General features: G+C 43.5%; 1 protein-coding gene across 3 annotated transcripts in view; it reads left to right on the top strand.

Moving 5' to 3' along the window:
* Positions 1-346: 346 nt before the first annotated feature.
* Positions 347-22,325, top strand: part of GTF3C6 (general transcription factor IIIC subunit 6) — a 32,985-nt gene continuing 11,006 nt past the window's right edge. The window contains exons 1-3 of one of the 3 annotated variants that reach the window (XM_040343210.1): positions 347-417; positions 7,009-7,128; positions 9,680-9,760. In XM_040343210.1, coding sequence (XP_040199144.1) covers positions 7,030-7,128; positions 9,680-9,760 — 180 coding nt within the window. In that variant the 5' untranslated portion in view covers positions 347-417; positions 7,009-7,029. The other 2 variants (XM_040343207.1, XM_040343208.1) reach the window with 2 other exon arrangements.

Genomic DNA, 22,325 nt, shown 5'->3' with positions numbered 1-22,325 from the left:
TCCCTCCTGTATAGAGAGCTGTGTGCGCTCAGTCCCTTCTGTATAGAGAGCAGTGTGCGCTCAGTCCCTCCTGTATAGAGAGCGGTGTGCGCTCAGTCCCTTCTGTATAGCGAGCAGCATCCCTAAACAGAACAAGCGTCTCCACCTATGGCCGGCTCATTGTAGAAGACCTTTCACACCCCAGGACGGTAACAGAAAAGTGTGCGCAACTAAAATGTATCTACTGTGTGTGACTGACATCTCACCACAGACTCCCTCCATACTCTCTGCCTAACCTCAGCTTTCTCCGCCCACTCAGAAGAAGCTGTATCATCCAAACCATGCCCTCTCCCATGACCACCAATCAACCAGCGCGACGTCAGCGGAAGCCGTGCCCATGTGCTCGGTGTCAGCTTCCGGCGTGGCTGGGAAGAAGAGGTAGGTTGTTATGAGAAGTGTAGTGCGGTGGGAGGCGGTGTGTAGCAGAGGTCACGGGAGATACTGGAAGCCAGGCTGACATGTGACGAGCTGTGTACATGCGAGGGAGTCCCGGGAGGACAGCGGCGTGTGCATCACTAATGTCTTCCCGGCATTAACAGGGAAACAGAGAGAGTCACTGACGTTCCTCTTCGGAAGAGGCGATTTCACGATGACTGTCAGCTCTGTGACCAGCGCCTGACCCTTCTGTTGTGTAGACAGGGTGGGGAGTAAGAGGAAAGTTCTCCAAAAGAAGGAAGTTCCCAATATTTATCCTTGGAACACAGGACCCTGTTGGAGGTTGGGCTTTGCCTTATTATTATACAGAATTGATATGGTGCTAATGGTAATCATATGAATGGAGACTTTACATTTCAGCTCCTTTCACAGGGGGAGGTAAAGCTGTCAGTTGAGGCTGTTTTATAGCTCCCCCGCCCCCACACACACTGAGATTCTGCTCTTTCAGTTGAATTTGGCTGTACACAATGCGTTGCACAACAGCAATTTTAAAGTAAAACTAAAGGGTTAATAATCTTTTCTAACAGTCCCATCGCTGGCATCTTCTCCTGTTTTTCCCGGGTTTTGTCCATCTTCATTGGCTGGTGCATAGCGTGACCACCTGTCCTGGATTGCCCGGGACAGTCATGTATTTTGCAGGTCTGTCCCCGGGTAACTTTATGCCAGGGCAGTACAGTGTCCCGGAATTAAACTGACACGGCCACCCACCCGGGCCAATCTGATGCCGCCACATCACCTCTTTACTCACTGACATTACTTATCCTGACTGGGAATGCCTGGAGGAGCACAATCCCGCCCCCTGCTTGTGATTGGAGAAATCATAAATCCCGCCTCTTGTGTCCGATCACTGTGCTGTGATTCGTTGCCACACAAGCTGATTTTTGGAAAGGAGGGTGTCCCTGAATGGCAGTTTGGAAATGTGGTCACCCTACTGGTGCAGGAAGATGTTGCTCCTGTGCATGCGCAGCCCACTTTACAGTTCAGGGAATGCTGTGTTCTGACAGGTAGGTGTAGATTATTGTAGAAGAGACATTGCATGTCTCTTCTGTATTTAAATGCCTGCCTGCTCACAGTATGTGTTCTGATCTGCTTGAACAGTTTGATAGGCAACACCCCTTGATTGCCCCCCCCCCCCAGTGTTAACCCTTTTCTGCCAGTGACATACAGTAATCAGTGGCTATTTATAGCGCTGATTGCAGTATGAGGCTCGGTTCACACCTAATGCTGATGTGGCTCACAGCAGGGGGTCCTGTGCATCCTGATTCACTGTTTCAGGTCTGATTTCAGCCCGAATCTCGGGCTGAAACGGACCAAAAGGCGGACAGGGCTCCTGTGCAAATTTGCATCGGAGATATGTGAACCAGCTCCATAGAGAACCTTGGATCCAATTCACAATATTGTGAACCTGGCCTGAAAGTCAATGGTCCCAAAAAAGTGTCCAATCTGCCCGCTGCAGTCCCGCTAAAAATCGCCTATCGCCGCCATTACTAGTAACATTTTTTTTATAAAACTGCCATAAATATATCTCCTATTTTGTAGACGCTATAACTTTTACGCAAATCAATCAATATACGCTTCTTACGTTTTTTTTTTTTTTAATATGTAGAATTCATATTGGCCTAAGCTGATGAAGAAATTTGTTTTTTTTTGGATATTTATTCTAGCAAAAGTAAAAAAAAAAAATTTTCAAAATTGTTGGTCGTTTTTTGTTTGTAGCACAAAAAATAAAAACCGCAGTGGTGATCAAATACCACCAAAATAAATCTATTTGTGGGGGGGAAAAAAAGACCGATTTTGTTTGGGTACAACGTCGCGACCGTGCAATTGTCAGTTTAATCAATGCAGTGCTGTATTGCAAAAAATGGCCTGGTCAGTAAGGGGGTAAATCCTTCCTGGGCTGAAGTGGTTAAAACACATTAAAAAAAATAAAAGGATATGTTTTACTTGCTGAGTCTTGATGTCATGGCTGCATTAGTTTTCTTTTTTTTCTTTTTCTTTTTTTCCCATCTGTTAACTGGCCAGTAAGTCTGTTTCTTCCTTTAGCAGACAAAGAAGCAGAGGGTTGAGACAAATCATTATTACTGATAGGGGTGCTTACAACAATCAACATTTATTTATGTAAAACTTTATTCCAAAAGGAAAATATAATTGTTGCTGTAAGTGTTAAAAATTATTGTAAAGTCTTGTCTGTTTTTGTTATTTAAAAAATAAAATATATATTATACTTGCCTGCTCTGGCGAGTGCCCCCACAACAAGCAGCTTGCTATGGGGGTCCATTCAGAAATGGAACTGCCGTTCGGCCCCACCCCTCTCTCTCCTGATTGGCTAACTGACTTTGACAGCTGCTGGAGCCAATGGTGCCGCTGCTGTGTCCCAGCCAATCAGGTGGAAGAGTCTCAGTCAGCCAAGATAATCGTGGACATCGCTGGATAGAGAGGGGGCTCCGGTAAGTATTGGAGAGGCTGCTGTACACAGAAGTTTTTTTTATCTTAATGTATAAATGCATTAAGATAAAAAAAAAAATTCTACCTTTTACAACGCCTTTAAAGCAGAACTAAACTCATCAATTTAACGGCTTTAGAAAGCAGTTACACGGCTTGTTCCCGGTATGCCAGGATGCTAACTGTCATATTGTTTGTGCTCTCAACTAAACTGTCAAGGAAAGTTCACACCATAGAAAAGCAGTCTGGATGTGTTCCAGATGCTTTTCTGCATGTGCGTTTTTAATGCGTTCCAGTGCATTTTTGATGCAGTCCAGTGCAATTTCCCCCTCTTTTTTCTTGTTAACCCAAAAAATAATAATAATGTAGATTCTGGTCCCTTAAAGTAGATTAAACAGCACAGTGCTTGTACCATGTAATCTGCCCCCTCTAAACTGTAAGAAAAACTAAACTAAACCTACCACTTCCTGTATGCCCTCTAATCAGACCACGATAACCAGGGCAGCTCCACCTTCATCACCTTGGTCAAAGAGCGTCCCTCTGTGATAAGCTGCGTGCTCTCTGCTGCTCTCACTTCCTCCTTGTCAGCACCCTCTCTGTCTGTCTCTGGCCCCCCCACCACTGCTATTATTTTAATATTAAAATATACATTTTGTCACTGGCTGGCATAGCACACTGTGTATGTTTTATTTAAAAAACTAGCGCAGTAAATGCTGTCTTCAGACTGGTCACGTGACTTGCGGCCACTTTCCAGCTCCGATGGGTGTTTTCCCTTTACTGTGAAAGGCATGTTAGATAGAGGCATGAAAAAAAAATGAATTGGAAGAACTAAAATACAGTACATATGAAGCTGCTGCCACCTTGTGGCCAAAAAGCAGTATTTATATAATAAATGTAAACCTCAGCAATGAACTTATTTGCCCCTTTCGGTCTTTCATAGTAAAACTCCAAGCATTTTTTTTTAAATCATCCCCCCTCATATTGAAAAAAAATATATTATTAATTTCTGCTCCAGGCTCCATTGCTGTCCCCAGCTTCATGGGGTTGTGAAAAGCTGCAGCTCTGCTTTAAAAATATAATTGGAAGCACTTTGTTATATCTGTTAAAGTGGAACTTTACCCATAACAGTTTGATAACAATTAATGTTCCTTAAGAAAAGAACATACAATCCAGTCCACATTAATAATTGTGCTATCAAAATTAGTGTGTGCTTTAAATTGCCTCCAGCATTGCTCCAGTTTCTTGTTGCTGGAGGCTGCCATTATGTTGAAGCCCAGAGCAATCACTTTCTTATGGAAACTCTCTCCCTCTCCTGGTCTCAAAAACTATCTGTCACTTTCTTCAATTAAAGTATGTACATTTCCCATCTTAATTGTATAGCTTAGCAAAGTTAGGATGAAACGTTGGTGCTGATGTTAACAGGCTTCCTGAGGGAAATATTCAGGAGATAATAGACTCAATCTTTGTAAGTTTCACTTTTTTGTGTCTCTGTGGCAGCAAATATTGTCCTGTCACCTCTTCTGCTTTTCTTTTCTCTCTCCCTAATCTGCGTTTCATCATCAAAGTCTGTCATTTTTGTTGCTTTCTTCCCCCTTCAGCAACAGTAAATCTTAAAGCTGTGAGTTAATCAGCCTCTAATAGAATATAGAGCAACTGAGCGTGAGCAGGGTGAGACAGTTTGTTACTGGATTTTAAACCGCATAGACACTTCTTTTTAATGTTATACATATATGTGCAAAAGGGGCCAGTCTGAAGTGATCCATCAGGATTTTTTCTGACTAAAGTTCAACTTTTAAGTGGGGAAAAAATACATATTGATCATATCAGGAATTCCGGGCTGTACTGTGCTCGCTTCCTGCATTATCTGAAGGAGTTAAATTGGCTTTCCCAGTTATCATGGGACTTCAGGATAGTTAGTGTCCCATGGTCGAGAGTAGGATAGGGAGAGTTTTCAACCACTTGCGGACCTCCCGCCCACAGTGTGCTGCGGACGGGCAGCCCATACAGGCAAAGCAACGTACCCGTATGTCACTGCCTGCTTTCAGGTTTAGGGTCCCCCACCCCACCTGCTGTGTTTGTACACATCTGTCAAGTCCCGGTGTCCTGTCAGTATGGGTCCCTCGTCGGATAATGCCCGGGCAGGACTGTGCAGGCACAAACGGAGGTACCGAAAATCTCCAGAAGATGAACAGCTGTCCTGTACCTGTACAAGGCGCATGCGCAATCAACACGCCGCTCGCTCCCGATGCTCGGGGTGGGTTATTCATTACATACAACAAGGGACGGAATACAACAAGGGACGGATGCTTAATAGCTTGTGTTATTTAGTTAAATAGGTCCTGCAAACCCACCCATTAACATTGGAAAACCCACCCTTCAGTTGTGTAAACACGCCCTGCAAAGACTTGTAGTTTATTGAGAAACCCATTCCCCAAAAGAGCACTGTTCAAGAATACCTCCGCCCCTTTGAGAAAAAAATCTGCCCTTTTTTGTATTTCGTCCCTTGTTGTATGCAATGAATTACCCGCCCCGAGCATCGGCAGCAAGTGGCGTGTTGATTGCACAATGTGCAGTGTACAGGTACAGAACAGCTGTTCATTCTCTGAGATTTTCGGCAGGTCAGTTTCTCCCAGTGCAGTCCAGTCCGGGCATTATCCGACGGGGGACCCATACCAACAGAACACCGGCCAATAATTCATTTCCAGGACCTGCTGATTGGCTGTGTTGAGAAACTTGGCAGGGATAAGAAACATGGAGCTCTATTGGTAAAAACAAGCACTCTTTACACCAGGGGTAGGCAACCATGGCCCTCCAGCTGTGGTGATTTATTACATTTTGAAATCCTCTGCCTCTAGGAGTCACGCCTGTGATTGTTAGTCTTGCAATGTCTCATGGGACTTATAGTTTCAAAACAGCTGGAGGACCGAAGTTGCCTACCACTGCTTTACACATAGGCACACATTTAACCCCTAGATTGCCCTAGATGGGCCACATGTGGTCCACGGAGCACTCTGATGTGGCCCGCGACCTCCTGCTAAGTGGCCCTTTCTCTTCAAAGGGCTCCCCTTCCCCAGTGTCATTAGTACAGTGAGTGTATAATATCCCTGATCACTGTATAAATGTTAGTCGGCTCCCCCAGTGTCACTTAGGCCCCATTCACACCAGAGCGTATTGGGTTTCAGGCAGAAAGTTGCACAATTTTACCCCACTTTTGCAGCGTTTTTTTTCCCCATGGTTTTAGTTTTGCTGCGATTTTGTACAGGTCAAAAGGTCACCAATGTAAAAATCAGAAAAACGCCTGAAATCTGCCTAAAAAAAAAAAAAAGTTCCAGAACTTGTTTGAGCTTCAGACGTTTTGAAGTGGAGATGTGAACAATCTCCATAGAGAATAATACATTTTTTATCCCCTCCAGCGTTTTCTAGCTTCATGATACAAAACACCAAGGTGTGAATGGGGCCTTAGTGTCAGATTGCCCTCTGTATTATCGCAGTCCCATTATAGATTGCCAATCACCGCCATTACTAGTATAAAAATAAATAATTAAAATGCCATAGTTTGTAGGCGCTATAACTGAGATTTTTTTGTTATCGGACATGTAGCAGAATATATTTTGGACAATTTATAAAGGAATTTTGATTTTTCTTTTTTTTTTTTTTTTCTTTATTGGATATGTTTTGTAGCATAAAATAAAACATATTAAAAACAATCTAATTTTGTTTGTCTTTTTTTCGTTTATATTGGAAAAAAAATAAACCCAGTGGTGATCAAATACCAGCAAAAGAAAACTCAATTTGTGTGACCGTGCAATTACCAGTTGAAATAGCGCAGTGCTAAATAGCAAAAAATGCTTGGTATGAAGGAGACAAAATCCTCTGGAGGTGAAGTGGTTAAGTATTTTAGAAAAGACAACTGGCAGGGGCTGATGCCACTTAGCTGCTAAAATGCTGTGGGACCCGAGTGCATTTCTGGCAGATTAACAGGTGTTTTTCTGTACATGCTTATCTTTAATCCCTTTAAAAAACCTGCATGTATTGCAATGACTTACAGCATATTTTTGTTCTTTGTTTTTATTTTGGCCTGAAAAATTATAGCTGCTGGCTGCTCCTTCCAACATGTCCTCCAAAAGTCTTGTGAACACCGACGTCCAGCAGGGCAGTTTGGAAGCGGGTTGTGTACCCAGGCATGACAGCGATGAGGAATATGAGGAGGAGGTAAGAGATAAGTCTCACTGGTTACATTTAAAATACATTAAAGGAGAATTCCATGCTGAGCTTGTTTGACTGGACTTCTATAGGTCACAGAAGTGGAATTCGCTTTGCACTCCTGTGACCCGTTTTCTGAAGTCCGCTCTCTGCTGACGTCACGCAGATCAGTCCAGGCAGCGCGTCATCCCAACTCTGGGAGTCTGAATCCGCCAGATGCCTGGACTGGTGGTTGTTTCAGCCTCACAATGAGCCACTGAGATGGCTTCTCCCCGCCCCTCCCTGATTGACAGGCAGCAGATCTCTGCTCAGGGAGCCGAGAGAAGCGAGCCATCGGCGGTGTTCGATTGCTCGGTTCTCAGTGCAGACACTCCGGGGGAAAGATGCAGCATCGGACCAATGCTGCATCCACCTAGGTAAGTATGAAAAAAGCCAAACCCATACTTCTTTTAACCATTTAACCACTTAAGGACCGCCTCCTGCACATTTACGTCGGCAGAATGGCACAGCTGGGCACAGGCACGTACCTGTACGTCCCCTTTGAGTGCCCCGCGCTCGGTCACAGGAGCTGAATAACAGGGAAAGGTGTGTGTGTGTGTGTGTGTGTAAACACAGCTTCCCCTTTCTTCACAGTGGCAATGTCACTGATCGTCTGTTCCCTGATATAGGGAAAGGCGATCAGTGACGTCCAGCCCCGCCCCCCTACAGTTAGAAACGCATATGAGGTCACACATAACCCCTACAGCGCCCCCTATTGGTTAACTCCTAAACTGCCATTGTCATTTTCACAGTAAACAATGCATTTTTATAACCATTTTTGCTGGGAAAATGACAATGGTCCCAAAAATGTGTCAAAATTGTCCGTTGTGTCCGCCATAATGCCGCAGTCACAAAAAAAATATTATTAAAAATGCCATAAAACTATCCCCTATTTTGTAAACGCTATAAATTTTGCGCAAACCAATCGTTAAAACGCTTATTGCGTTTTTTTTTTTTTTTTTTACCAAAAATATGTACAAGAATATGTATAGGCCTAAACTGATTTAATATCTTTTTGGGGGTGTTTATTAGAGGAAATAGTAAAAAATATAGATTTTTTTTTTTTCAAAATTGTTGCTCTATTTTCGTTTATAGCGCAAAAAATAAAAACTGCAGAGGTGATCAAATACCACCAAAAGAAAGCTATTTGTGGGAAAAAAAGGAAGCCAATTTTGTTTGGGAGCCACGTCGCACGACCGCGCAATTGTCAGTTAAAGCAACGCAGTGCCAAATCGCAAAAACTGGCCAGGTCCTTTACCTGCGTAATGGTCCGGGTCTTAAGTGGTTAAAGTGAATTTGTCTTCGCGATACTACAGTTCTAAAATAAAGTAAAACTTTTGTTGCCCTGTAGTATCATATTTGAAATGTATAACAACTTCTTATCTGGCCTGCGCGCTTCTTTTCAGCTCTTAAGAATCCCCCGTTGAAATATTTTATATAGTACTTTGAAAGTGTGGATTTTTTAATCATTGCCAGTTATGCACAGTTTTTTTTGCATGAGAGAAACACACAGGGTGGTTGACATTCTGAAAACAATTTCCTTTTAGTTTTGGTACTTTGAGTCACTAAGCATGCAGGGCGTGAAGTCATAACGCCTTATTTGCTTACTTGGTGCAGTTTAGGTCCCATTTACTATTTTGCTGTACATTAATACATGTTGATATTTGTTGTGTTAGGCCATTGATGGCTATGAGCTGCCAGTGTATCAAACGTCCTGAAAATTAAATGTGCTAAAATTTTTATAATGCAGCACAACACTATGGTGTGTTGCGGTGTACTGCAGCTTGCTGCAACACATGGGGGGTTATTTACTAAAGGCAAATCCACTTTGCACTACAAGTGCACTTGGAAGTGCGGTCGCTGAAGATCTGAGGGGAAGATCTGAAATGAGGGGAGGTTCTGCTGATTTCATCATCCAATCATGTGCAAGCAAAAAATGCTGTTTTTTATTTTCCTTGCATGTCCCCCTCAGATCTATAGCGACTGCACTTCCAAGTGCACCTTCAGTGCACTTGTAGTATAAAGTGGCCTTTAGTAAATAAACCCCATGGTGTTGGGGTGCCGTTTAAAATAAATAGCAACGCATGTGACATGCTCTACTGCAGCACATTTGTCTAAATGGTCCCTCAATAACTTATAAAGTAAGTATGCTGGGTAGTATTTTCATAAAAAATGGCAGTACCCACATTTCACTCATGACAGGTTTGCTTATAAATGCATTTAATATTTAGCACAGGTAATGGGAACTACATCCATTGCTGATTTCCTGACAAATATAATTTGTATTGTTGTGTCTTTCAGTGTTTTTTTTTTTTTTTTTTTTTTTAGTAACTAAGAACCAGAATGCATTATGTAAAGTCTGTAGTTTTTTTTGGGTTGCAAGCTTGTACCATATTGAGTTTGCATGACAACTAGTATCTTCAAAAAGAAGTGGTGTTTTCTTTTGAACAATTTTTGTATATTAGCTGTAATTTTATGCAATGTTTTAAAAATAAAGTTTTCATTTTATTTATTTTTTCAGGAACATTTGGTGTCAGTGGAGTTAACAGGAATTATAGATTCAGACATTTTGGAAAAATGCAGCAACAAATGTAAAATTTTGGTAAGATACTTGTGTTTAAATCATCATAAATTACTTTGCGTGTATTTGCTGTTAAGGGAGGATTTTATTTAAATATAATAACATAATTTGTGCACAAAGCAAGGTCCATAAAGAAATGGATGAGCGAGTTTGGGGTGGAGGAATTTGACTGGCCTCATCCCTATAGAACACCTTTGGGATGAATTAGAGTGAAGATTGCCAGCCAGACTTTCTTGTCATAATAAAAGAGAAAAATAGTCGTGCTACTTGTAAACAATATCTAAATAAGAATACCATGCACTATGTGAATGGTTGAATTTAAAAAACGTAACCAACAATATATGCAATTGCAAAACTATTCGCATAAGCAGAATTAATGTGTATAACTCTGTGCAAAAAAAGTCCACATAAGATGAACAATAAGTCAAATTTTAAAGTAAAACAAAGAAGAAAACTTTGAAGATAAAGTTGAAAAGATGATTCCACCACCACCGAAGGGATGAAGAGTAGGTCACTTCTTGAGGTACACACCAGAATAAAACGGGGACCCTTACCTCAGGGTTTGACAAATTTGCTTGGAATCTAGGAGCCAGCTAAAAAAGTTAGGAGCCAGAAAACGCACCCCGTCCCGACGAGCTTGCGCGCAGAAGCGAACACGTAGGTGAGCAGCGCTGGGGAGGTGGGGGCCTAGATCCTGGGGAAAAGGCGCTCTGCGGACTAGGCCGAAGCCGCGGCCTCGCCTAAAACATCCTGCCCGCCGCGATCCTGGGAAAAGGCCGCGGGCAGGATGTTTTAGGCGAGGCTTCGGCCTAGTCCGCGGAGCGCCGGTCCTATAGAACAAATTTTTATTTTTTTGCCCACCTTCCAAGCCAAGACCCCACTCGCCAGGACGCTATTTCTAGTCGCCATGGCGACCCGACGACCGGGATTTGTTGAGCCCTGCCTTACCTACGGACTAAGACTGGGATGCCATTAAAGTTCATGTGCTTGTGAAGGCAGGTGTCCCAATACTTTTGGTAATGGAGTGTATGTTGATATGAACTTAGGTGATGTTACATTTAGGTATCTTGTCAATCGTACAAATGGCAACCACCCCATCCTATAACTAGCCTTCACAACAAGGAGCACATGGAAGGGCGATCCATGTAAAAAATAAAATAAAAAAAGAATAATATTCCCAGCTCACTCGCCAGCCTGCAACAAACCGAATTGACCCTGTCTTACAGTTCACCTTAAAAACAAAGGGTTTAGGTTGCATTTTAAATTGTATGCATAAGCTGCAGCGGCCACGTCACCCCAGTGTACTGCAGTCCTAACTCTATAATCTTGAGAGTCCCCCAAGTTGGGGCACAAGTATAATAATTAATAGATTAGGGCGGTTAATCTATTCATTATTATATATGTGCCCCAACTTGGGGGACTCTCAAAATTACAGTTAGGACTGCAGTACACTGGGATGACGTGGCCGCTGCAGCTTATGCATATATTTGTAAATATGTGCACCTAAACTCCTTGGTTTTAATGTGAACTGAAAATGCCCTTTCTGTCATTGAAATAAGATCTGATGTTCAATGGGGATCCAGTAGATTTTTTTTCTGCACTTTACTAGGGGCCAGTATATTTTTGATGGTTCTTGCCCTACGAAAGGTTATCTGTGTGGCTGATGGTAATACCTGAGCCAGTCTCTGATCTAAATGCAAAATATTGAAATGTTTCTTTATTATTATAGAAACTGACTTGCAATGATAAATATAAGTCAATACGAATCTTACTGTTTGGATGTCATTCTTTTGTTTTTTTAATACTTTATTTTTTGGGTAAGGACCCATATAGGAAAAAAAATCCTCCTTTAATTCACAAGGATATTCCTTTTTTTAGAACAATAATTCTAGCTCTAGACCTCCTCTGTAACTCACAACATGCAACCTGTAGAATTTTTTAAACGTCGCCTATGGAGATTTTAAAGGGTAAAAGTTTGTCGGCATTCCACGAGCGGACGCAATTTTGAATCGTGACATGTTGGGTATCAATTTACTCTGCGTAACATTATCTTTCACAATATAAAAAAAAAAATTGGGATAACTTTACTGTTTTATTTTTTTTATTAAAAAAAGTGTATTTTTTACCCAAAAAAGTGCGCTTGTAAGACCGCTGCGCAAATACGGCGTGACAAAGTATTGCAATGATTGCCATTTTATTCTCTAGGGTGTTAGAATAAAAAATATATATAATGTTTGGGGGTTCTAATTAGAGGGAAGGAGATGGCAGTGAAAACAGTGAAAAATTACACATTAGAACTGCTGTTTTACTTGTAATGCCAACGGCCACCACCAGATTGTGCCAGGTCACAGAAGGAAGCTTGGGACTTCACAAGGCCACAAAGCCGCGGACTCAATTACGGGCCATCGCGGGCCCGCGACGGCCCGTAATTGAGGCCGCGGACTCAATTACCGGCGGGCGCCAGGTCACAATTTCTTGTCGCAATTGCGACCTGGCGCCCGGATTTTGTCGAGCCCTGTTTTATAGTGCTTGCTACTCCTACTTGCTCTGTCCTTTCTTTCTTGTTCCTTTTTGTAAGTTCCTCCTCTTTGTCTAGTTTTCTTTTCTCTTGGTGCACTCCCTTTGGAGGCAAGGAGTAAAAATTCTGGCTACTAGACAACATGGATACATTGTTTAATTCTAGTGAGGATAATGTATCCTCCATAACATCTAAGGACTTGGGTCTGGCTACCAGTGCAATATATTTTTCTAAGTCTTGGGATAAGGGGCTATAGCTATTGTGAATGGGTATATTATAAACTGGAAACAAAGAGACCGGGGGCAAGGTGGTATTGGACAAGATAGGAAGTTCTAACAATGAAGCAGGAGAAAGATTTAGGAGGTATAATGGTATCACAGACAGAGGTGTCCAAGGTCATCTCAGTTAGTGCAATGTCAACAGGTATAGAAGCCTGAGAGTCCATCAGCCTGTGTACAGGTCTCCGTGGAGGTGGATACTTTTGTTCATTCTGTTTCTATTTAGTTGATTTCTTACCCTGGGGTTTAGGTTTCTTGACATTACTACCATGTCCTTTTTGTGATATTTGGCCAATATTTTCCCGTTGCAGACGTTTCCAATCAAAAATTTGGCCATTACTGTAGTCAAATAGATCTTGTTCTAGTTTATTAGTTTTCTTGAGACTGAGACTTTGTGTGTTTTTTTTATTTTTTAACATTTGCATGTTAGATGTTTAGATACCTGGTATGTGCTTGGTGAACTCCGGAGCCACACTGTCATGGATATGCAATAGCTGTCATAGATGCAATAGCCTGGCAGCTTACCTGTGTTTCCATCTGTTCAGTAAGAGGCCTGAGTCTGTTCTGGTTCCCTTTTTATCACTTCCTCTTCCTTTTTGGTCCCACCCAGGCCAGCCCAGGAAGTCTTTATTAACTGTCGCTCTACAGGTCTGCAGTGCTGTTCAACAGTGTAGTTTGCTAGTTCCTGTTTGCAGAGTGCTACGATTATCTTTCCGTGTACCGTTTTGGCTTGTTCCTGACTTCTGCTGTTTGCCTGTGCCCCTGACCATTTGCCTGTCCCACGGTTATCCTTGTCTGCCTGTGCCCCTGACCATTTGCCTGTCCCACGGTTATCCTTGACTGCCTGCTGCCCTGACCTTGGCCTGGCCATCACCACTGTTTGTCCTGCTGGCTGCTTCCCCTCTCTCCCTGCGGAGTGTGACCTAGGGAATCTCCGGGGACGCGACCAAAGGCTCTGGTGAATACAAAACTGGGTCTTAGACTCCGTGTCCTGGGTGATTTTGGGTTACGCTTCCTCTCTGCTAGCAGTAGTCGGCTATAGGGTTCACTTCCCTGTGGTGCATCCCTGACCCCAACGGGGTGCACTTATCACCTGGCCACGGGTGACCTGACACACACTTTTTGTTCTAATAGTCAACAGGAGCCTAATGCTGGCCATACACTATATGAAAATTCGGCCAAAATTCGGTCGTTCAGACAGTTCTTTTGTTTTTCGAACAGTTAATGGGCACAAAATCGATAATCGTTGGGACGTTTTTGAGCCGAAAAAACTAAGGACACATTTGGAAATTTTCTGCCGAACGAACGATAAATCGGAAGGTTTCCCGTCCAAACTTTCTGCACTAGGTATATGTTAAAAAAATATTTTTTTTTTTTTTTTTTTTTTTTGATGTCCACTGAACAATTGATCGGTCTTTACATGATGGCACTATCGTTTGCACTCACAACCGAATGTTTTGTTTTTCGAAAGTTCGTTCGGACGATTTTTTTGTGGAGTGTATGGCCAGCATAAATCTTCTTCCATCTGCATTGGCACTGCAATTATGTGATTTACACCTGCCTAATAGTGTTGAAAGCCGGTATACCTTCCAACTTTTTTTATTTTTTAAACTCTGCTTACTGAAAACAAGGTAACAGCACAGGGAAAAATCCACATGTACAGAAATGATCTCCTCACATAAAAAGATATACAAGTTAAAGATTAGCAATTAGAGTTGCAGAAGGCCCATATTTAGTGCTTTGTATAGCTTGAGCCTCTTGATAAGTTCAAGCTTAAGAAAACTAACTTTAACTTAAACTTGGTGAGATAAACTAGGGGTCCATATTTATCTAATTGCATGTTGCACCATGCTAAAACTTTCTTCTATTTAACAACTGATCCTTAAGGATTTGTTTTCTGTGTATATATAGCTTAGATTTGACTGCAAGGATTTGTGTTGCAAATTGGTTCTTGAGCTCAACCTCCAGGATTATCTTGCCACCGCATCTGTGGAGGAGTAGCATGGTCTTTGAACTGCCACTACACCCTCACTGTTAAAACGGAGTTCCAGCCTGGTGATACCATGTCTTTTTAAAACGCTTCTCTTGCCAATGTACAGAGGAGTGTGAGATCTTCCATTTTTATGATTTTGTAGACGGCAGTAACCCAATGGGCTGAGGTGTAATAGATGAGTAGCTGGGTTTTTGTCCAGGCTTACACCTATGAGGGTGAGTATTTAGTTAAAATTCCCTATCAAAAAAGGCTGCAAGTGTAAACAGGATCAGAAGAAATGTAATAACTTGTCCTTCACTTACTGACATCTCCAGCAGGTTGGGGAAGCAGTAGGCAATGTAAAACTGTAGGAACTCCGTACCATCTAGTAAGTAATTTGTAACTGGATTCCTGGAGATGGAAGACCTATGTTCACACTGAAGATGTAATCCTTATCCTCTGACATGAGCGTTTGGCCTAGGCTCTTTTTGATGTACCATTTTAGAGTAAATATTGCATAAAACGTTTGGCTATTCATGGGAAGATACAGTGTCTGTATACAGTCAGGTCCATAAATATTGGGACATCTACACAATTCTAATCTTTTTGGCTCTATACACCACCACAATTGATTTGAAATAAAACGAAGAAGATGACTTTAATTTGAGGGTATTTACATCCAAATCAGGTAAAAGGTGTAGGAATTACAACAGTTTGTATATGTGCCTCCCACCTTTTTAAGGGGCCAAAAGTAATGGGACAGATTAACAATCATAAATCAAACTTTCACTTTTTAATACTTGGTTGCAAATCCTTTGCAGTCAATTACAGCCTGAAGTCTAGAACGCATAGACCTCACCAGACGCTGGGTTCATCCCTGGTGATGCTCTGCCAGGCCTCTACTGCAACTGTCTTCAGTTCCTGATGGTTCTTGGGGAATTTTCCCTTCAGTTTTGTCTTCAGCAAGTGAAATGCATGCTCAAAGCCAAAAAACTTCACTTCTCCAGGGTGATTAACAGCGCACTGAATCGCCCTCGCGAACTCTTCAGGATGGTCACCCAGACCATGAATCCGGGATGTCTAGAAGTCCCCACTTCAGACACCCAAGAGTTCTGCAATGAACTATCGGATTTCTTCATCGACAAAATTGAGAAAATTCGGGTAAGTATTCGGCAAAACAATACTCCACTCAGCCCCGTCTTCAATCAAAACAACGACCGATCGCCTCTACAATCAACTAAGTTCACTTTGGAACCCATCTCCATCGATACAACAAAAAAAATTCATTGGCCTGCTGCGCGACAGCACAGCACCGAATGACATCATTCCCACCAAGCTACTGAAGGAATGTGCCGACATCCTGGCGCCTCCGATCACGCAGCTTATAAATCAGTCATTTAAGGAAGGCATAGTGCCTTCCCTGCTGAAAGAGGGCACAATCCTGCCGATCTTGAAAAAACCTAATTTGGATCCTATGGACCCAACTCACCGCCGTCCCATAACAGGTCTAAATGCTCTGTCCAAGATAATGGAGAAAGTGGTGGTAAATCAGCTGCAACAGCATCTGGACACCCACAACCTACTCGATCCATTTCAATCCGGGTTCCGTCCCGGACACGGGACAGAAACGGCCTTACTGAAAATATGGGACGATGCGCTCGAGGCCGCAGACGAAGGAGAATCATCTCTCCTGGTTCTGCTGGACCTAAGCGCTGCTTTTGACACAGTAGACCATGGATTGCTACTGAGACGACTAACAGAAGTCGCCGGAGTCTCAGAAGATGCCTTACCATGGTTCTCCTCTTTTCTAGGAAACCGATCACAAACAGTGAAACTGGGATCCTTCACGTCAGAAAAACGCACGGTGACATGTGGGGTCCCCCAAGGATCCCCCTTATCACCAGTGCTGTTTAATATCTATCTTCGTCCTCTCTTTGATATTATCAGTAGCCATGAACTACTTTATCACTCTTATGCAGACGACACGCAGTTGTATTTTCGCATCTGCCACAAAAAGGATCATCATCTAAGATTAGAGAATTGTCTCTCTTCAATAGAAAACTGGATGACTAAGAGTTATCTCAAACTCAATAGTGCTAAAACAGAACTCTTTATCTTCGATGCCAGTCGGAAGAAACCACCGACAACAAACTGGACACCATCTCCCATCCTGGGACAAATCATCGCCCCTAGCTCCAAAGTCAAAAGTCTGGGAGTCACGTTTGACACCTTCATGACAATGGACGCACAAATAGGGTCAGTAGTCAGCGGGGCGCACCATTTGATGCGCCTACTACGCAGACTGATTCCATTTATTCCCAAAGAAGACGTAGCAGTCGTGGTGGGTTCTATCGTGAATTCCAGACTGGACTATGCAAATGCCCTTTACCTCGGGCTACCCAAGTACCAAATCGCTCGTCTCCAAGTCGTACAGAATACGGCCGCTAGACTGGTGACTGGGAAAAAATCTTGGGAATCAATCTCACCTTCACTGAGATCCCTTCACTGGCTGCCAGTGAAAGACAGAATTGCATTCAAAGCACTCTGCCTGACACATAAGTGCATCCATGGGAAGGCTCCTAGATATCTATGCGACAAGATCAAACCGCACAATTGCAGCCGCATTCTGCGTTCCACCGACCAAAATCTGGTCAAGGTTCCTATAACCAAATACAAGTCCAAAGGAGAAAGAAGGTTTGCTTTCCAGGGCCCCAGGCTTTGGAATGCTTTACCAACCAGCATTCGGTTGGAGCAAAACCACCTGTCTTTCAGAAGGCAGATCAAAACCCTGCTTTTCTGAAAGGCATGAGACACAAACAACAAGCGCCCAGAGGCGATTCAGTTCGCATGTGCCGCGCTATATAAGTTTTTCATTCATTCATTCATTCATTCATTCATTCATTCAATCAGATTCAGGTCAGGTGATTGACTTGGCCATTGCATAACATTCCACTTCTTTCCCTTAAACTTTTTGGTTGCTTTCGCAGTATGCTTTGGGTCATTGTCCATCTGCACTGTGGAGCGCCGTCCAATGAGTTCTGAAGCATTTGGCTGAATATGAGCAGATAATAATATTGCCCGGAACACTTCAGAATTCATCCTGCTGCTTTTGTCAGCAGTCACATCATCAATAAATACAAGAGAACCAGTTCCATTGGCAGCCATACATGCCCACGCCATGACACTACCACCACCATGCTTCACTGATGAGGTGGTATGCTTTGGATCATGAGCAGTTCCTTTCCTTCTCCATACTCTTATCTTCCCATCACTCTGGTACAAGTTGATCTTGGTCTCATCTGTCCATAAGATGTTGTTCTAGAACTGTGAAGGCTTTATTCGATTTTGTTTGGCAAACTCTAATCTGGCCTTCCTGTTTTTGAGGCTCACCAATGGTTTACATCTTGTGGCGAACCCTCTGTATTCACTCTGGTGAAGTCCGTCTCTTGAATGTTGACTTTGACACATACACCTACCTCCTGAAGAGTGTTCTTGATCTGGCCATCTGTTGTAAAAGGGTGTTTTCTTCACCAGGGAAAGAATTCTTCGGTCATCTACCACAGTTGTTTTCCGTGGTCTTCCAAGTCTTTTGGTGTTGCTGAGCTCTCTGGTGCGTTCTCTTTTTTTTTTTTTTTTTTTTTTTTTTTAAAGGATGTTCCCAACAGTTGATTTGGCCACACCTAATGTTTTTGCTATCTCTCTGATGGGTTTTTTTTTTTTTTTTCAGCCTAATGATGGCATGCTTCACTGATAGTGACAGCTCTTTGGATCTCATATTGAGAGTTGACAGCAACAGATTCCAAACGCAAATGGCACACTTGAAATTAACTCTGGACCTTTTATCTGCTCCTTGTAAATGGGATAATGAGGGAATAACACACACCTGGCCATTGAACAGCTGAGCAGCCAATTGTCCCATTACTTTTGGTCCCTTTAAAACGTGGGAGGCACTTATACAAACTGTTGTAATTCCTACACCGTTTACCTAATTTGGATGTAGATACCCTCAAATTTAAAGATGAAAGTCTGCAGTTAAAGCACATCTTGTTCGTTTAATTTTAAATCCATTGTGGTGGTGTATAGAGCCAAAAAGATTAGAATTGTCGATGTCCCAAAATTTAATGGACCTGACTGTATAAACTTAAGGATGTTACTTCAATATTGCAGCTTTTTATTTTATTTTCACCTGGTCACCAGGCCAGTAACAAAATTCTTGTCCTAGGTTGACAAAGCTCAATCACTGTACTGCATTCGTGGAGGAGCAGCATGGTCACTCTAGGCTGCTCATTTCTGTGGACTATGGAATACCACTCCCTCTCCATAACATAGGGAAAATGTTATGTAGTTCCCAGAAGATAACTGGTGAGAGCTGATAACAGTGCCTTTTAGAGGAAATTAAACTGGCTACACATGGATCGAAATTCACCCGGTTCAGCAGGAACCAGCTGAGATTGGTGTACGGGCGGCTTGATTGTACCCACGTCGATCCATCCATTGGTCGACTTGGGTACAACCAACCTGTCGCATTTCTTTCAATACACAAGCAGATAAAACAAATCTTTCAATATTTTTTTAGACAAAAAGGAGCAAATAAAAGTCCATTGCTGGGAGTTAAATATACTTAAGTCGAACGATTTTGATGTGATTTTGCTGCGATTTCAGGCAATTCCTGTGTAAAGGTATATGGACCTTAAAGTGGAGGTTCACCCGGAAATGACAATTTTTAACCTTAGATTGATGCTCATTTCTTTATCGTTACATCACGGGACACAGAGCGGCATTCATTACTATATGGGTTATATGGAGTACCTTCAGGTGTAGACACTGGCAATCTTCAAACAGGAAATGCCCCTCCCTATATAACCCCCTCCCATAGGAGGAGTACCTCAGTTTTTCCGCCAGTGTCTTAGGTGTTAGTCATGGTTTAGCTTGCCTCCGCATCCTTGGGATTAGGTGAGCTACCGGTTCTGTCCAAAAAAGCCTGAGCGCTAAAGTGGTCAGTAACCGGACCCCAAACCCTTGGGGTATAGCCCATAATGCTTTCTTTTTAAGAGAGCTGGACCCTGGGCCCAGAACTTAGAAAACCTTTGGGCGCCTAATGTTTTCTGTTTGCCAGGGTGCTATATGGGTCCAGGACAGTGGATCCTTCATGGAAGAAGAAGGTTCCCAGGGCCTGAAGGTCTAGACATCCCCACGGAGATGGGGGAAGATTGGGCCTCTTGCTTTGCAAAGTCCTGCGGCATGGAGCAGGTAAGTAAGGGGAAAACTTGCGGAACTTGGCTCTTAGCAAGTTTTTTCTGGGAGGTCACAGGGGACATGCCTAAAAGTTATGCATTGCATCTGGCAAACCAGTCACATATCATGAAGATAGGATGGCTCTATATGTTGTTATTCCCCTTAAAAAAGTGACCTCCCTGGTAGTATTGGAAAAGCTGTGAGTGGGGCCTTTTGTGTACAATGTATGTGTGTGTCAGAGAGCTATGCTTACCTGCAAGCCTCCAGGCGATGCTCTATCCAGTCCTCTTCCTCATGCCTGCAAGGCAGGCAGAACGCTGTCCTCCTCGTGTGTTCCAGGCCTGCGGCTGCAGGAACAGAGAGGCCCTTCCTCCCATACACCCCCCCCCGTCGGCGGGCACGCGCGCGGCGCGCGTGCACGTGTTTATAGGCGCATTTGGCGCCGTTTTAGCTGGGGGGGAAGGGCGGGTCAGTGATTTAAGGAAGGGGCGGCCCTTCCTTGGATACCACAGCTCATTCAATACTATGGTTTGAGGGAGGAAGGACTGGAGTGAAGCACGGGGCGCTGAGGACACACAGTGGCCAGAAAGAATACTACAGTCTTCAGAAGATTGTGGTTTAGCCTAGGAATAGGCTGTTTTTTCTTTTCCATCTCATAGTCTTTTCTTTGGCAATACTACTCAGGGGGATAGAATGTTTTTTCTTGCCTAGATTGAAAAAAAAAAAAAAAAAAGTGTCATCTGGGGAAGAGGAAACATTTTTTATTCCCCAAACAGGTGTTTGGGCATTTAACTATTTATAAGTCCCAGGTACCAATAAGTAGCAGGTGTACCTCGGTATTGTACCATGGCATCAAAGAACAAATCAGAGGGTACAAAAGGTGGGGATTCCCCCACAGGGTCTGAGGTCTCGGATAGAGCTATGCCGCTGCTTTCCCCACTGGGAGCCGTTGGGCCATCGGGATCGGGGGCTGGAGCTGACGCGAGTCAACCCAATCCTAAGATGGTCACGGAGGAGGTGTTACTTACCTCTTTAAATGAGATGCAGAAAAGCATGGGAAAGATGATAGCCGCAGCTATGCGGGGTAGTAAGCGGAATAGATCTCCGTCACCCGTGCGCGGACCCTCGGAAGAGGAGGTCCTTTCCTCTGGGGAATTGGACGACCTCTTGGACAAGGACCAAGTAGGTTCAGGGATCGATGATCCGGATACAGAGGAGTCTGGGGCAGTCTCCCTGAGGGAGAGCTGGTGGATTCAAGACTTGACGGACTTGGTCCATAAGGCATTCAACCTGCCTATACCAGATCTCCAGGTATCGACGGTTTCAGCTTTGGGCTCACTGAGGGCGCCTCAAAGCAGGGCGGTGTTTCCGATCCATCCTCTATTGGAGGGAGTCTTGTTCCAAGATTGGAACAAACCAGACAAGGTTTTCTTACCACCTAAGAAATTTTCTGTCTTGTATCCTATGGAAGAAAAGTTTTCCAAGAGATGGGCTTCTCCTGCAGTAGACGCAGCCATCTCATGTGTTAACAAATCGTTAACATGCCCTGTAGAAAACATACAGGTTTTCAAGGATCCAGTTGATAAACGCTTGGAAGCACTACTTAAAAACTCCTTCACTGCTGCAGGGGCAGTAGTACAGCCAGCCGTGGCTGCGATTGGAGTCGCTCAAGCTTTATCGGATCAATTTAAGCAAATGCTTGAACTTATTCCTGCCGAGCAGGCAGAAGAATTTTCGGATGTCCCTAAGGCCATTTGTTTTACGGTAGACGCTATCAAGGATTCTATCCAGCAAGCGTCACGTTTATCGTTATCCCTTATCCATATGAGAAGACTCTTATGGTTAAAAAGCTGGGAGGCTGAGCCCCCATGCAAGAAGCTCCTAGTAGGGTTCCCCTTCCATGGAGGTCGGCTCTTCGGAGAAGACCTAGATAAATACATTCAGACCATTTCAAACGGCAAGAGTACTCTCTTGCCAACTAAGAAGAAGGTTCAGGGGCCTGCGTTTAAACGACAGTCCTCCCCTGGACAGGGGCCCTCTAATGCCAAGCAGTATCGACGGCCCCCTGCAAGAACAAACTTCGGCTTCAACAGCAGATCACAAAGACAGGCTGTTAGAGGCAAGAGGCAGTGGTTTCGCAAACCAGCAAAACCAGCCCCCAAGTCTACCTTATGAAGGGGCGCCCCCACCCACGAAGGTGGGGGGAAGGCTGCGACTCTTTTCGGAGATTTGGGAAGCCAGCATTCCCGACGAGTGGGTACGGTCTTCCGTGGCCACAGGCTACAAGCTAGAGTTCCTAAGGTTTCCTCCTCCTCATTTCCAGGAGTCGAGGATTCCAAACGATCTGGAGAAAGGAGCCGCATTAAGATCGGCTCTAGATCATCTACTTTCCCAGGAAGTAATAGTAGAGGTACCAGTCCTGGAACAGGGACTGGGTTTCTACTCCAACCTATTCATCATCCCAAAGCCCAATGGAGATGTCAGGCCAATTTTGGACCTAAAGATGGTAAATGCATACTTAAAAGTCCGCTCATTTCGGATGGAATCCGTGCGGTCAGCAGCTGCCACACTCCAAAAGGACGA

Source organism: Rana temporaria, chromosome 3, assembly GCF_905171775.1.
Source record: "Rana temporaria chromosome 3, aRanTem1.1, whole genome shotgun sequence".
In the NCBI taxonomy this organism is placed as follows: domain Eukaryota; kingdom Metazoa; phylum Chordata; class Amphibia; order Anura; family Ranidae; genus Rana; species Rana temporaria.
This window is presented reverse-complemented; position numbering and strand designations above follow the sequence as displayed.